Source organism: Falco punctatus (assembly GCF_963210335.1).
Source record: "Falco punctatus genome assembly, chromosome: 18".
NCBI classification, from domain to species: domain Eukaryota; kingdom Metazoa; phylum Chordata; class Aves; order Falconiformes; family Falconidae; genus Falco; species Falco punctatus.
In genome coordinates this window covers 4,129,075-4,144,878 of record NC_137598.1, presented here as the reverse complement: position 1 = coordinate 4,144,878, position 15,804 = coordinate 4,129,075, and the positions used below count along the sequence as shown (strand labels likewise).

Sequence of the window (15,804 nt, the reverse complement as noted above, 5' to 3'; positions counted from 1 at the left end):
TGGCGGGGACAACGGGGACACGCGCCACCGGCACCCCCACTCCCCACCCCCCCATCCCCGCCTGCACCCACGGGTCTGCACACGCCCCCCCCCCCCTTTGAGTGTGTCCCTTGCACACACACCCCCCGCACGCTCACCCCAGTGCCCCCCCCTTGCACACCCAGCCTGCACGCATACCTACACCCCCCCCCTTGCACACTCGCACCCTCTTGCACGCGTGTGCAGCCCTGTTGCACGCACACGCGTGAGCCCCCTTGCATGTGTGTGTGCGTGTGTGTGTGTGCGCACGCACACGTATCCCCTTGCACACACAGCTACACACCGCTCAGGCACCCCTGGCATGCACACACGCGTGCACAACCCCCCCCGTCGCACACACAACCTCGCGCACACGCACACCCGTTTTGCACGCGCACGCGCGTGCACACATAGGGGTTTTGCACACACACCCTTGCATGCACATCACGCCTTCCACGCACACACACCCCCCTTGCACACACACGCGTGCGCGCACAAGCACACCCTTGCACGCACCCCCCCCTTCCTTTTTGCACGCACACCCCAGTCAGCACCCCGTGCAAAACGGGGGTGCAGGATACCCCTCACTGGGGTCCCTGCCTTGCCCCCCACACTCGTACCCCACGCGTGTGCGTGGGTCAGGCCTTGCCAGCCCCCCCCCCCCTCCATGACCGCTCCCCCCACCCCCAGCCCCCCCCGCAGCGGCGGTGCCGGGCCCCGCGGCCCCCCCGCAGCAGCGCCGGGCCCCCGAGGAGCGCAGATTAATCATTAATTAGCAGCCGCCGCCGGGCCCGTGTCCCCGCGGCCCCACGCGGAAGTCCCGCCACGGGAAGGGGGGGGGAGTGGATCGGCGGGGGGGGCGGCACGCTGAGTCTCCGGTTCCCCGGGGCCGCCGCAGCCCCCGCCCATCGCTCCGGCCGGGCGGTGCAGTGATGCTGCAGCACCGCGGCCCCGGGATCCGGTCACCGGGGCGGGGGGCACAGGGATGCGGGGCGTGGGGACAATGTGCGGGTGGGCTGCACCCCCTGCACGGTCCCCGCGCGACCCCGCCTGCCCCACGCGGGGTATTGGCGGGGGGGGGGGGTATAAGCTGTCCCCGCCGGTGGGAGCACGGCGGGACCGATCCCGGTGGGTTCGCGCATCCCGCATCCCCCACCACGCGTGGGCACGGCAGCGGGGGGACCTTTTTCCCGGTGCCTCCCGGTCTTTCCCCGCAGCCCCCGGGACTTGCGGGGAGGGTCTATCCCCCGGTGCCCCCCCCGCCCCCCCGGTGGCTGCCCGGCTGCGGGGGCGCGGGTCGGCCGCCACGGGGATGGGCGCGGAGGCGGGCAGGCGGGGGCGGGGACGACCGGGACGCCCCGGCGGCCCCGTGTGATACGGAGCGCGGCGGTGGCGGCGGCGGCGGCGAGGCCCTTCCCGGCGGAACGCCGCGCTCCGGTGCGGGGCGGCCCCGCCGGTATCCCGGGGGCTCCGGTGGGTGCCGCCGGGTATGTCCGCCCCGGCTCAACCCGCCGCTCCCGGTTCCTTCCAGGTGAGCGGAGCTGAGCCCCTTCCATCCCCCCGGGCACGGCGGGCCCGGTTGGGTTCTACCCGCAGCACTGCGGAGGCGGGGGGGGCAGCGGCGGGGCCGCGCCGCCCGGTGCCGCCCGGTGCTCACCGGCCGCCCCCGCCGCTCCCCCCGCAGAGCCCCCGGAGGCTCCCGAAGCGCAAGAGCCGCTTCAAGCGCTCGGACGGCAGCACCTCGTCCGACACCACCTCCAGCATCCTCCGCAGGCAGGTGAGCGGGCAGGCACTGGGACCGGCACCGGGACCGGCACCGATACCGGGGCGGGGCAGCCCCGCCAGTCCCGGCTCCCCCCGCCGCGGCTCGCTCCCGGGGGCAGCGGCGCTGCGGCTCCGCATTAAAGCACGAACCGGGGGGGGGGGGGGGGGGGGGGGAGCGGCCGAACTCCCCGCCCCAACCCTCCGCACCGGGGGAAACCGGGAGGCCGCCCCCACCCCGCCGTTCCTCCGGAACCGGGGCTGGGCTCCGGCACCGGGCGCCGGTGGCATCGCAACAGCCGCTCCCCGCGGCTAAAAATAGCGAGTGCTGCGTCAGGGCCGGGCCGGCCGCCGGGCACCGGCACTGCGGCGCGGAGGGGGCGGGGGGTCCCGGGGGGCCCCGGGGAAACTGAGGCAGCAGAGGGGGAACGGGGCCGGGGGGGGGGGGGTCCGCTGTGCTGCCCCGCCCGGTCTATCAGCCGGCACCGGGTCGCCTCCCCGTGCTGCCCGGGGGGTGGAGAGGGGTACGGACCCCCCGCCGTCACCCACCCGCCTGCTCCGGTTCACCCCGGTGGAGCGGTGCCCCCCTCCCCGGGTGCCGGCGAGGCAGCGGGTACCGGGGCGCCCCCGGGCAGGGCGGGGGGGTCCGGTAGAGGCGGCCCCGTGGGGCGCAGAGCGGCCTGAGCATCCCGTTGCCATCCCAAGGTAGTACCTGCCCCCTCCCCGGTAACCCCCGGGACCCCCTGGCCCCCCCGGCCCCGGCCCCGCACACGGCGCGGCCCCTTCAGCACCTCGGAGAGGGCCCGGCCCGGCCCCGCCGCGCTGCCCGGTACCGGGGCCGGTGCCCGGTGCTCGGTGCCCGCTGCCGGTGCCTGCGGCCGTTCCCTCCGCCACCGGGAGCCCCCATCCCCCCGAACGCTGCCCCGAGGCCCCCGGGTCAGAGCCGAGTTGTCCCGGGCCGGTGGCGCCGGGGCCCGTCCCGCTGCGCGGTAACGGGGCGGGCCGGGCCGGTCCCCCGGGGCCCGCCGCTGCCCCCCTCCTCGGGGGCGGGGGGGGCGCGGCGGGGGGGCGGGAGCGGCTCCGGCCCCGCCGCAGGGCTCGCCCTGCAGACGGGGCTGCTACCGGCTCGGGGCAGGACGGGGGCCGCCACACCGGAGCATGGAGGTACCACGGGGAACCCCCCCGCCGCCGCCGCTCGGGGACCCCCGGCCGTGGGGGGGAGGGGAACACAGCCCCCCATCCCCCCCCCCCCCGCCTCCCCGGGACCCTCCCTCCACCACTGCGAGCTGTCTTCTTTGCAAACTAACCCCCCACCCCGCCCCCCCCGGGAGCTGCCCCGGGGCCCGGTGCATCACACCGGGGCCGCTCGGTACCCCCGGCTACCACTTCAGCCCCTCCCCCCCCCCCGCCATCCCCCGGGGAGTCCCACCGGAGAGGGCCCGGAGACCCCGGCAGCCGCGGGAAGGGGGAACGGCGACCCCTAAGGCCCCCCCGCCCCCCCAAGGCTGAGGCGGCGGGGGCGGCTCCGTGCGCCCCGGGGGGGCGGTGGGAGGCGGGGGCGGGGAGGGGCGGGGAGGGGCGGCGGCGGCGGCACGGCGGAGCGGGCAGGGCCAGCCGGAGCCCGAGCCACAGCCGGAACCGGAGCCGGTGCCGGTACCGGAGCCGGACGGGGGGGGCACGGGCGGCTCGGCTCGGCTCGCCCCGTCTATGTCGTTTTCTGACTCCAGCGCTACCTTCCTGCTCAACGAGGTACCGGCCCCGGTACCGGGGGGGCGGGGGGGGACGACGACGACCGAGGGATCGCGGGGTGGGGGGAGCTGCGTCCCGCGGGGGCCGTGATTGCACCCGGGGGGGGGTTGGGGGGACCGGTGCGTGGCTTCGTGGCCGGGGCAGGGGGAGCCGTGCCGCCCCCCGACCCTTTGTTCCTCGCCGCCGCCGTTGGTCTCGCCCCCCCCCTGCCCCCCCCCCCCCGGCCTCCGGCAGGTGCCACCGGGTCCCGGAACCGGGTGGGGGGAGGACCCTGACCCCCGTGGCCGAGGACCCCGCGGGGGCCGATGCTTCGGGCCGTGGGCTGCACGGGGGGGTCGTGTTGTGGCAGGGGAAGGCACCGCTGGGGATGCTGTACTGGGGATGCTGGTGGAAGAAGATGCTCGGGGGGGGGGGGGGGGGCAGTGACGATGTTGGGGGGGGGGCCCTGCTGGGGAGGCCATGTTGGGGGGGGCCATGCTGGGAAACCATATTGCCTGCGTTGGCTGGGGGGGGGCCAGACCTCCCCCCCCCCCCGCGATGTGAGCGAGGGGGGATGTGCAGGGTGAGGGGGCCCTATCTGCTGGCGGGGGGGGGGCTGGTGCTGGACGGTGGTGCTGAGCTGAGCCCAGCAGGGCCTGGGGGCCTCAGGGGGGGGGGCTCGGCCACATCCAGGGACCTATAAATATTTCACCGCAGCTTCTGCGCCTGTTCCGGGCGCAGCAGGCGACGGGTAATTACTGGGGGGGGGGGGGGGCTACACCAAGCACCCCAGCGTGGAGGCTGGCTGTGGCAGGCCCACACCCCTGAGGGGACAGGGACCCCTTTCCACAGCTCCCCCCTCCCCCCCGGGGCTGTGGGGGTCTCCCCCCAGGATGGGGGGGCTGCACCCCATGGCCGCCACGCTGGGTGATGCTGCCCCTATTTGCCTGGCTTGATGCCCCCACGGATCCCTGAAAGCTGGAAAGGGTCAGTGGGCTGGGGGTCAGCGGGGTCCCCTCCCCAGGCCGGCATCGGCTCAGGGTGAGGTCCCGCTTTGTGGGGGTCCTTGCAGCCCCCCAGCACTCAGCCCTGTCCCCCCCAGGGCTCGGCGGACTCCTACACCAGCCGCCCGTCCCTGGACTCCGACGTGTCCCTGGACGAGGACCGGGAGGGTGCCCGGCGCGAGGTGGAGAACCAAGCCCAGCAGCAGCTCGAGAGGGCCAAGGTACTGGGAGTGGGGGGGTTGTCCAGGGCATAGCCCCAGGGTGGGGGCTGGCAGGGCCTGGGGACACTGACCCCCCCACCACCACCACCACCATCACCCCCCCAGCACAAGCCGGTTGCCTTCGCTGTGCGCACCAATGTCAGCTACTGCGGGGCGCTGGATGAGGAGTGCCCGGTGCAGGGAGCCGCCATCAACTTTGAAGCCAAAGATTTCCTGCACATCAAGGAGGTGAGCTGGGGGTGCTGGCGAGGGGGGAGCAGGGGCAGGGACCACCCCCCCACACCCCCCAGCCTCACCCCTGCCCCTGCCCTCACCCAGAAATACAGCAATGACTGGTGGATTGGGCGCCTAGTGAAGGAGGGGGGGGACATCGCCTTCATCCCCAGCCCCCAGCGCCTGGAAGCCATGAGGCTCAAGCAGGAGCAGAAAGCCAGGTAGGGACCGGACAGTCACCCCCAAACCCCCCCGGGTCCCCCAACACTTGCTCACCCTCTTTCTCCCCTAGGAGAGCTGGCAACGCCTCGGGCCTCGGCGACAGTGGGAACCGGCGATCGCCTCCCCCCTCCTTAGGTAAGGGCAGGTCCTGGCCCAGGGGGGTCTGGGGGGGGTTCTGGGGTCCCCCCCCTTCACTGTCACCAACCTCTGTCTCTTCTCTCCTCTCCCCAAGCCAAGCAGAAGCAGAAGCAGGTGAGTCCCGGGTGCAAGGCTGTGCCTGGGGCAGGGGGAGATGGGGAGGGGGCTGCAGGCAGGGCTGAGCGCAGTCGCTTCTGGGGTGGAGCAGGTGGGGGCAGAGACACACCCCCCACCCACCCTCGGTTATGGGGCTGGGGGGGGGCTCCAGAATGCCAGGATTCTCTGGAATAGGCTCATTGACCCCTTTCTGGGGGTGGGAGTGCAGGGTGCTGATGTGTCCCCGTGTCCCCCTCCCCCCCGCAGACACAGCACATCCCACCCTACGATGTGGTCCCCTCCATGCGGCCCGTGGTGCTGGTGGGGCCCTCGCTGAAAGGATACGAGGTAGGGGTGGGGGGAGGGAGGGGTGGGGTGGGGGGGCTGTGGGGTGGGGGTGGGGCTCCCACTGTGCCCCCAGGGTGGTGGCTTTGTGTCCCTCGTCCCCTCCCTGCGCATCCCGTGGTGGGTGTCGGTGCTGGGCAGATGGCGGGGGCTGAGGGCTGCTGGCAGGGTGCCAGGAGGCTGCCACCTCCCTGCTGGTGCCATCTGCCACCGGCTCCCCGTGGGCTCACCGGGCTGGTGGCCCCCACCGGCAGGTCACCGACATGATGCAGAAAGCCCTCTTCGATTTCCTCAAGCACAGATTTGATGGCAGGTGAGAGCCGAACCCCATCCCAGGACCCTGCCCTATAGCCTGGGGGGGGGGACGGACACACCCAGGACCCCACCGCTGTCCCTGTGCCCCCCCAGGATCTCCATCACCCACATCACGGCTGACCTCTCCCTGGCCAAGCGCTCCATCCTCAACAACCTGGGCAAGCAGGCTATCCTGGAGCGCTCCACCACCCGCTCCAGCATCGGTGAGGGGCCGGGCTCACCCTGGGGTGCAGGGACACCCCCCTCCGCCCCCCAGGACCCAGCCCAGCCTGACACTGTCCCCCCCTGCGTCCCCCCCAGCCGAGGTGCAGAGCGAGATCGAGCGCATCTTTGAGTTGGCCAAGTCCCTGCAGCTGGTGGTGCTGGATGCCGACACCATCAACCACCCAGCCCAGCTGGCCAAGACCTCCCTGGCGCCCATCATCGTCTACGTCAAGGTGTCCTCACCCAAGGTGAGGGGTGACCGTGGTTCTGGGGGGGAGGGGCAGCTGCCCCCCACGGTGCCATCCCTCTCCTGTCGCCTCCCCAGGTCCTGCAGCGGCTCATCAAGTCCCGGGGCAAGTCCCAGGTGAAGCACCTCAACGTGCAGATGATGGCAGCTGACAAGCTGGTGCAGTGTCCCCCGGTGAGTTGGCAGGACCCCCACCCTAGGGATGCTCGGGGGGGGATGGGGGGGGTGTCCCTGAGCCACTCCTGCCCCCTCTCACCTGCCCCCCAGGAGCTCTTCGACGTGATCCTGGATGAGAACCAGCTGGAGGACGCCTGCGAGCACTTGGCCGAGTACCTGGAGGTGTACTGGCGTGCCACGCACCACCCGCCGCACGCCCCCCACGCCGTGCCCTCGCCCACTGGCCTCCCAGGCCTGCAGGTACCCCTGGAGCCCCCCTCCCTGCCCCCCGCTGGCAACCAGCGCAGGGACGCACAGGTGGGGGTGGCGGGGGGGGGGGATGCACAGGTGGGGGTGGTGGGTGGCAGGAGGGGACGCACAGGTGGGGGGACGCACAGGTGGGGGTGACAGGGGACGCACAGGTGGGGGTGGCAGGTGGCAGGGGGGATGCACAGGTGGGGGGACACACAGGTGGGGGGTGGTGGGTGGCGGGGGGACGCACAGGTGGGGGGACACACAGGTGGGTGTGGTGGGTGGCAGGGGGGGACACACAGGTGGGGGTGGTGGGTGGCAGGGGGGACACACAGGTGGGGGTGACGGGGGACGCACAGGTGGGGGTGGCGGGTGGCAGGGGATGATGCACAGGTGGGGGTGGTGGGTGGCAGGGGGACGCACAGGTGGGGGTGGCAGGTGGCAGGGGGGACGCACAGGTGGGGGTGGCGGGTGGCGGGGGGACGCACAGGTGGGGGGACACACAGGTGGGGGTGGTGGGTGGCAGGGGGGACGCACAGGTGGGGGGACACACAGGTGGGGGTGGTGGGTGGCAGGGGGGACGCACAGGTGGGGGTGACGGGGGACGCACAGGTGGGGGTGGCAGGGGGACACGCACAGGTGGGGGTGGCAGGGGGACACGCACAGGTGGGGGTGGCAGGGGGACATGCACAGGTGGGGTGGCAGGGGGACATGCACAGGTGGGGGTGGCAGGGGGACATGCACAGGTGGGGGTGGCAGGGGGACACGCACAGGTGGGGTGGCAGGGGGACATGCACAGGTGGGGGTGGCAGGGGGACACGCACAGGTGGGGGTGGCAGGGGGACACGCAGAGGTGGGGTGGCAGGGGGACACGCACAGGTGGGGTGGCAGGGGGACATGCACAGGTGGGGGTGGCAGGGGGACACGCACAGGTGGGGGTGGCGGGGGGACGCAGAGGTGTGGTGGCGGGGGGGGACACGCACAGGTGGGGGTGGCGGGGGGGACGCAGAGGTGGGGTGGCAGGGGGGGACACACAGGTGGGGGTGGCAGGGGGGGACACAGAAGTGGGTGGCAGGGGGGGACACAGAGGTGGGTGGCAGGGGGGGACACACAGGTGGGGTGGCAGGGGGACGCAGAGGTGGGGTGGCAGGGGGACACGCACAGGTGGGGGTGGCAGGGGGGATGCAGAGGTGGGGTAGCAGAGGGGGACGCAGAGGTGGGGGTGGCGGGGGGACACAGAGGTGGGGTGGCAGGGGGACGCAGCCCCCTGTGCCGTCCCCGCAGCCCCCTGCCCCCTGCCCGCAGAGCCAGCAGCTGCTGGGGGAGCGGGGGGAACACTCGCCGCTGGAGCACGACAGCCTGATGCCCTCAGACGAGGCGGGGGAGACCTCACCCCACACTTGGGGGGCCACGTCTCAACGCAGCTCCCGGCACCTGGAGGAAGAGGAGTACGCGGACCCCTACCCTGACCTCTACCAGCCCCACCGGCACCACAACAGCGGGTTGCAGGGCACCGGCGCGCCGGATCGCCAAACCGAACGCAACCACGACAGGAACTGGCAACGCAGCCGGCCTTGGGCCAAGGACAGCTATTAGGGGTGGGGGATGAGGATTTGGCGGGGGGGGGAAATGCGACACGGCTGGGAACCGGCCCCCCCCGAACCCCGGGCGCTCCTCGCCTCGCCCCAGCCCCGCACTGGGGGTGCTCAGACAATCTCCCTCTCTCGGGGAACCCCTCTGCACTGGCAGCTTCCTCGCGCCCGACCCCCTGGGCACGTCTTCAGCCATAAGCACAGGGTGGGGGGGGAGGGGGGCCGGCAGCCAGGATACCCTGGGACACACACCCACACACCACCCCCCCACACCTCCCCGGCTCTTGGGGACCTGGGGACAGCCACATGCCTTCTCCCTGCCTCAGTTTCCCCACCTGGCCCCCGCATCGCAGGCTGTCTCATAACCCATGGAAGACCCTTAGGCCAGGTAATGGGGGGGGGGGGGACACACACGCACACACGACAGTTTTACAGTTTTGGCAGCGTCCCCCATCCTGTACAGCCCCAAGGAAAAAAGGGGAAGGTGCCCACTCCCCCGCTGGGGCCTGGCCTGCCCCCTCCCCTGCCCCTGCATGGGACCCCCAGGAGGAGGGGGCCGCACCAGTCGCTTCACTCCGCACCAGTTTCTCCCTGCCCCGGTCACCGCAGCCAAACCCCTTCCTCCCGGGGTACAGAGAGAGCGGGGGAGGGGGCAGCTGGACCCTTCCCGGGGAGGGGGGGTGGGGGCGCCCCACTCCACACCTGCACTCACTGCCCTGTCCCCATAGCTCCCCACCCCCCCCACACGTAGCTGTCACCGCACGTCACCGCACACTCCTGTAAATAACGGCACCCACCGCCCTTCGGCCGGGGGCTGCTCGGTGGAGGGGCCCGGTGCTGAGCGCCCCCCACCCCAGGACCCTTCGCAGGGAGCCGGCCTGAGCCGCCAAAGGGGGACAGGGTGGGGGGGGCACAGATTTGTTATAATTTCTTTTGTAGAAAGCACTGATTTCCCTGTAACCGGTTTCAGAAACACGACGAGTGCTCGGAGGCGCCGGTGTCTGTGTCTTTGGGGGGGGGGTGGGGGTGGGGACAGCGGACACCGCAGGGATGTTAGGGTGGGGGACACACCATGTGGGGGGAAAGGGCCCGATGCTGGTGGGTGCTGAGCATCCAAAGGCTGGAGGGTGCTGGGAGAGGGTGCTCAGGGCAGTGCCGCAGGAAGAGTACGAGGAGCCGACATCCAGCAACGCAGCTGCGGGTTTATTCCTGCAGCCTGGAACTTTAGCTAAAAAAGAACAAAAAAAAAAACCCCAAAGATGACCGCAGCTCCTGGGACAGCCCTGCCTTAAAAACCAGCACGCCAAGCCCAGCACGGGCCCCTGCCCCCAAAAAGCCTCCTGGCTGTGGGGAAGGTGGGGAGGGGGACTGGGAAAAGAAGGGGGACATTTGGGGACAGTCCCAACCCCAGTCTCTGCTGTCGGCAGTCCTGGTTGCACACAGGGGGCTGGGGGCGGGGGGGGGGGCTGGGAAAAGAGCAGCCAGAAAAAGTCCTGGCAACCCCCCGACCCTGCTGGTCCCACCATCCCCCGCTGGTGGGGGGGGGGGCACCAGTTGCGGGGGACTCAGGCGAAGATGGTTTCCTCCCGCCGCTTCTTGGTGAGGATGGTGCCGGGTTTGTGCTGAGCGTCGGGGTGGTTGGCCAGCTCGGGTGGGCAGGATGAGACCGGGCTCTCCAGGATGGCTTGCTTCAGGTCGTAGAAAACGGTGGAATCCTCCTTGGTGAGGAAGGTGATGGCTACGCCGCTCTTCCCCGCTCGGCCCGTCCGCCCGATGCGGTGGATGTAATCTGCAGGGGGGTCGGGAGGGGGAGGGGAGGGGAGGGGGGTCAGGCAGGGCCTTGTTCCCCTCCGAAAGCCGTAGCCCCCCCCACCCCCGCAAAACTCACCCTCGATGTTCTTAGCCATGTCGTAGTTGACGACCATGGAGACGTCGTGGATGTCGATGCCGCGTCCCGCCACGTCGGTGGCCACCAGGATGTCCTTGGCTCCGGCCTTCAGGTTGGAGAGGGCGAACTCCCGCTGCTCCTGGCCTTTGCCACCGTGCAGGGTGCAGGCGTTGTACTGCCGGAGGAGGCGGCGGGGGTTAACCGGGGGCGCTCAGAGCCACATCACCGGGGTCCCCAGGCAGGGATGGGGGTGCAGGGGCTCCCCCCACGCCCGCCACAGCCAAAGTAGGGGAGCTCCGGCCCAGCCCAGACTCACCCCCATCTTCTCCAGGGACTTTGCCAGCACGTCGCAGCCCTTCTTCTGGTTGACGAAGATGATGATGGGTGGGTCGAAGCCCTGTTCCAGGATGGCCAACAGCTTCTTCCTGTTGCAGAAGAGGACAGTTGGGTGAGGAGAGGCTGAGGTGACCCACAGGAGCTCCTTTGCTCCCCAGAGCCCCCCTCCCACAACTCCCTCACCCTCAAATCCCCCAGAGCACCCCCAAGACCCGCTCTTCTCGCTCCACCCCACCCCACCGGCCCCCTCCTCACCTCTTCTCCGACTCCGACATGAGGAAGACCTTCTGCTCCACCCGCTCATGGGGTTTGCCGGCGGAGCCGATGTAGACCACGGCCGGACGACGGAGGTAGCTGCGGGCCAGGCGCTCCACCGCTGGTGGCATGGTGGCCGTGAACATGACGGTCTGCGAGAAAACAGGGTGGTGAGCGACGTCCCCTGTGTGGCAGGAGCGTGGCTGCCATTCCCACGGCTCGTTCTCCAAAGCCCTCAGCCGTCCCCTCTCCACGCCGTGGACCACGCTCAGCCCAGGGGGGGCACCCACCCCACCCCCCCTCCGGGCCTCCTGCCCGCACCCACCTGTCTGTACTTGTGCTTCCCCGACTCGAAGTTGGCCAACATCTTCTCAGGGTCCTCAGCCTCGTCGGTGTCGGGTTTTTGGTTGGTGACGGGCATGTGCTCCAGGATCTTCTGCACATCAGGCTCAAAGCCCATGTCGATCATGCGATCCGCCTCATCCAGCACTACGTAGGTGCAGCGGCTCAGCACCAGGTACCGGTTCTCCAGCACGTCGATGAGACGGCCTGGTGTGGCAATGACGATCTGGGGTGGGAGGGGGAGGTGGGGGGCACAAGGAGGGTTGGTGGGCACAGCCCGGGGCTAAACTGCTCCCCTCAGGTCGTCCCCCCCAGGGGCTAACACTCACCTCGCAGCCCATGCGAAGGCGGAAGCCTTGGTCCTCGCGGGAGATGCCTCCGATCACGGCCACCGTGCGGATGCCCAGAGGCTTCCCGAATTTGATGGTTTCCTCCTCAATCTGCTGGGCCAGCTCACGGGTGGGGGCCAGGATGATGGCGTAGGGACCCTGGTCCGATTCTTCGATCCTGCGGTGTTGGCAGGGGATGGCAGCGTCACCCAGAGTGCCACGTGCCCCCTGTCCCGCAGCGTCGCCCACCTCCCCCTGCCCCATCCCACCCACCGATCGATCTTGGGCAGGGTGGTGATCCACACCAGCAGCGGGATGAGGAAAGCCGCCGTTTTACCGCTACCGGTCTCGGCCACGCCGATGATGTCACGGTTCTGCAGGCCGATGGGGATCGCCTGGCGCTGGATGGGGGTGGGCTCCTGGGGAGGGAAGCAGCAGGTTTGAGAGCAGAACTCCCCCTCCTCACACCCCCCAAAAGACCCGACCCCAAGAACCAGCCCTTTTCCCCTCCACCCAGCTCCCCCGAGGGCCATCGGGGTTCGCTGGCAGAAGCCCCCCCGCCCCGTACCCACCTTGTAGCCACACTTATCGATGACCTCCAGGATGTGGGGGGGCAGGGAGGAGTCCTTCCAGGAGCGGATGGGGTTGGGGATCTTGCCCCCCTTGGTGGTGATGCTGTAGTCCTCGCGGAATATGCGCCAGTCCCTGTCTGTCATCTCATCGAGTTTTTTCTGGGACCAGTGCCGGTCGTCCCAGCGCTGCTTGGCCTCCTTCTTCCGCAGCTTCCGCAGCCGAGCCCTGGGTGGGGGGTGAGGAAGGGGGCAGGGCTCACCCTGTGCCTCTGGGGAGGCTGGAATTGTCCTGTCACCCATCCTAAGAATGTGCTGCAGTCCAGAGCCACCCCCCAGCTCTACATCCCAGCCAAGAAGAGCCAGCCAGGACCCCGGACACCCCTCAGCACCCTCCCAAGCTCCCCCCACGTGCACTCACTCCTCCTGCTCCTTCTCCTCCAGCGTCCGCCTCTTCTCCATCAAGTCCCCATAGAAGCGCGACTGTTCCCGTTTCTGCTGCTTCAGGTCGATCCCTGCGATGAAGCCCCGACCCAGCAGCTGCACTTGGTGTCGCTCCTTGTACCTAGAGCAGGGTGGGAGCGTCAGGGGCATGGCTGGGGGTGCCCCACACCCACCCCCCCCGGGGCACCCCTCAGCCCCAGGGGCACCCCAGCACTCACAGGGGGTTGTAGTCAATGGAGGTGTCTTCCGACGCGTCCCACTCGAAGACGAACTTGCGGTCGTTCAGGTGCCGCGTACGTCTCCGCTTCTTCACTCCTCCCAGGTAACGCTCCTGCGGGAGGCGGAGGATCAGCGGGGAAGGAACCTGAGCCCCCCCCCAGCTCACCCACCGTCCCCCTAGCCCAGCCCCCAGCGCTACCTTGATGGCGTGGAGCTCTTTGCTCTTGTCTTTCTCCTCCCGGATCTTCTGCCTGCCCTCCTCGTCCTCTGTGCCGTTGGTCTCCCGCTCCATTCGCTCCCGGCGCTCCCTGCGCTCACGCTCCTGGGGGTCTTCTGGGGAACAGGGGAAGGGTCTCAGAGCCAAGCACCCACACCTAGGGTGGGGGGGTCCCGGGGGTCCCAGCCTCTTAGAACCAGGAAAGCTACAGCGGGGACAACACCTTACCAAGCATCTTCCTCCCCATCTCCTGGAACTGCTTCCTCTTCTTCCTCTCCTCCTCCAGCAGCCGCTGACGCTCCTCCACCTCCTGCTGCCGCCGCCGCAAGGCCTCGGCCTCCCGCTCCGCCTTGGACAGGAACTTGGGCTGCGACAGGAGAAAGGACGGGCTCACTCTGGGCCTGGCTGCGACCCCCTCGCTGCTGGGGCTGTCCCAGGAGAGACACACTCCCCCCCCCCCAAATCCATCCCGTCACAGCACGGGAGGCTCCCGCTCCTACCTTGGCTTCTGCCTCCTCTTCAGCCTTCTTCTTAGCCAGCAGCTCCTCCAAGGACAGCGGCTGGGCCTGCAAACGTGGGGCCGGACCGTCAGCAGCCCCTTTGCCTCACCAGAGCGATCCCCCCACTAAGAGCTATTCCCAGCCAAGCCCCCTCAGCCCCTTCCTCACCTTCTCCTTCTTCAGGGCATTCTCCTCCTCCTCCTCCGCTTTCCGTGAGTCCCGCTCCTTCCGGGACTTCGAGTCTTTGCCCCTGCTCGGGGACAAGCTTCCCAGCAAAACAAAGAGGAATCAAGCACCGAACGCAGCCCCACGGTCACCCCACTGACCGGGGAAAATCCTGCTCTCGCCCTACAATGCTTCCTACAGAAAACAGCCCCGGGGTGCTTATAGAAGAGTATGACATGCCCTCCCCCCCGCCCCCGAAAAAAAAATGGGGCTCACCTTGACCGCTTCCTGTCCTTATCCCGCCGGTGCCCATCTTTCTCTCGGTCCCGGTCCTTCTTGCTCCGGTCCCGATCGCGTTCTTTGTGCCGGCGATCCCTGCAAAGTGGGGCAGTCACGGCACGGCCCCAGCCCAACAACCTGCACCCCCCACCCCCTTTGCAGGGCCGTCACAGACAGGCAAGAGCGACAGAGCTTTTCCCTAAAAACTGGGGGGCCCCCATAACACCCCTCACCTCTCTGTCGACTTGGACCGGGACCGGGATCGTGACCGGCTGCCTCGTCTTCTATCCCGGGACCGGTGCCGCTTCCTGTCCTTGGAGGGGGAACCCTTGCGGTCCCGGTCCCGGTCCCGGTCCCGATCCCGGTCTCTGTCCGGGGATCGTGAGCGTTTCCTCTCCTCCTTGGCAGGGGACGCGTCCCGGTCCTTCTTATCTGCTAGTTCTCCGGCCATCTGTGGGGCAAAGGATCAGACCGAGTGAGGGACCGGGGGACACCTGGGGACAGAGCAGGGAGGGCTGGGGAAGAGTCAGGGACGGGCACAGGGGTCCTGGGGAGGGTGCAGGGGATCCGGGGGGGGGGGCAAAGGGGCCTGGGAGGATACAGGGGACCTGGGGAGGGAGCAGGAATGGCTAAGGGAATGGGGAGGGGGGGGGCATAGGGGACCTGGGGTGGGCTGGGGTACCCAGGGGGGACTGGGGAGAGCTGAGAGACCCAGCGAGGGCACAGGGGACCTGGGGGGGGTGCAGAGGATCCAGGGGGGGCCGAACGGGGCCTGGAGGATACAGGGGACCTGGGGAGGGAGCAGGAACGGCTAAGGGTGTCGGGGGATGGGGGGGGGGGGCACAGGGAATCTGGAGAGGGCTGGGGGACCCCAAGGGGACCTAGGGAGGGCACAAGGGACCTGGAGAGGAAATGGGGAGGGCTGAGGGAGTCAGAGGGGGGGACCCAGGGGGAGTCCAAGGCGACCTGGAGAAGATGCAGGGGGGCTGGGGTGGGAGCAGGGAGGGCTGAGGGACCCGGGGGGTTGCAGAGGAGGCCGGGGGGGAGCAAGGAGGGCTGGGGGACCCGGGGGGGGGGGGGAGGGGCGTTGCAGAGGACCCCGGGAGGGAGCAGGGAGGGCTGGGGGACCCGGGGGGTTGCAGAGAGACCCCGGGAGGGAGCGGGGAGGGCTGGGGGACCCGGGGGGTGCAGAGAGTCCCCGGGAGGGAGCGGGGAGGGCTGGGGGACCCGGGGGGGAGCAGAGGAGGCCGGGGGGGGAAGCAAGGAGGGCTGGGGGACCCGGGTGGGTGCAGAGAGACCCCGGGAAGGAGCGGGGAGGGCTGGGGGGACCCGGGGAGGGCTGCGGGCCCGGAGAACCTGGAATGAGGCCCTGCCCCGGCTGCCGCTCGGCGCCGCGGTAGCGGGGTCCTGCAGCCCCACCCGGGGGGTGGGGTGGAAGGGGGGACGGTCCCCGGGATCTTCCTGCCGGTACCCCCCGCCCCGCGCTCACCGCCGCAGGCCCAGGCCTCAGCGCCGCCCCACCGCCGCCGCCATGTCCGCCGGGCGCCGCGGGGCACGCCGGGAAGGCGAGGCCTCCCTCCGCGCCGCGACTACAACTCCCAGCAGCCCCCGCGCCAGCCGCAGCACCGCCGCGCGCCCCCCCCCCCCCAGCCCTTGATCCCTCCGCCCCGCCCCCCCCCCCACGCTGCAGGGGCGGGAGAAGCAAGCAGAGCCTGGGGGCAGCTTTTAGGGTGACCAGGCCGCCCCCCC

At 70.4% G+C, this 15,804-nt stretch overlaps 2 protein-coding genes across 5 annotated transcripts; one reads left to right on the top strand and one right to left on the bottom strand.

Annotated features, from left to right (window-relative positions):
• Positions 1–1,277: 1,277 nt before the first annotated feature.
• CACNB3 (calcium voltage-gated channel auxiliary subunit beta 3) lies at positions 1,278–9,978 on the top strand. Of its 3 annotated transcripts, XM_080368690.1 has the most exons (14): positions 1,279–1,549; positions 1,703–1,795; positions 4,610–4,732; positions 4,838–4,960; positions 5,051–5,166; positions 5,238–5,302; positions 5,400–5,419; positions 5,669–5,749; positions 6,001–6,059; positions 6,155–6,264; positions 6,362–6,513; positions 6,591–6,686; positions 6,780–6,929; positions 8,226–9,978. In XM_080368690.1, exons 1-14 carry the CDS (start codon positions 1,508–1,510, stop codon positions 8,514–8,516), a joined length of 1,521 nt encoding a protein of 506 aa, XP_080224816.1. In that variant the 5' UTR covers positions 1,279–1,507; the 3' UTR covers positions 8,517–9,978. The 3 variants fall into 3 exon arrangements, with proteins under 3 accessions (XP_080224815.1, XP_080224816.1, XP_080224817.1); XM_080368689.1 differs by having other exon boundaries at positions 1,278–1,795; XM_080368691.1 differs by lacking the exons at positions 1,279–1,549; positions 1,703–1,795 and adding an exon at positions 1,806–3,528.
• Positions 9,695–15,670, bottom strand: DDX23 (DEAD-box helicase 23). 2 transcript variants are annotated; one of them, XM_080368685.1, is made up of 17 exons: positions 15,545–15,670; positions 14,289–14,506; positions 14,053–14,151; positions 13,780–13,876; positions 13,612–13,677; positions 13,340–13,478; positions 13,094–13,227; positions 12,894–13,006; positions 12,653–12,796; positions 12,235–12,460; positions 11,936–12,081; positions 11,663–11,840; positions 11,317–11,559; positions 10,992–11,143; positions 10,717–10,825; positions 10,401–10,575; positions 9,695–10,301 (listed from the first exon to the last, which is right to left on the bottom strand). In XM_080368685.1, exons 2-17 carry the CDS (start codon positions 14,504–14,506, stop codon positions 10,078–10,080), a joined length of 2,463 nt encoding a protein of 820 aa, XP_080224811.1. In that variant the 5' UTR covers positions 15,545–15,670; the 3' UTR covers positions 9,695–10,077. The 2 variants fall into 2 exon arrangements, with proteins under 2 accessions (XP_080224811.1, XP_080224812.1); XM_080368686.1 differs by having other exon boundaries at positions 13,094–13,224.
• Between the last annotated feature and the right edge of the window lie 134 nt (positions 15,671–15,804).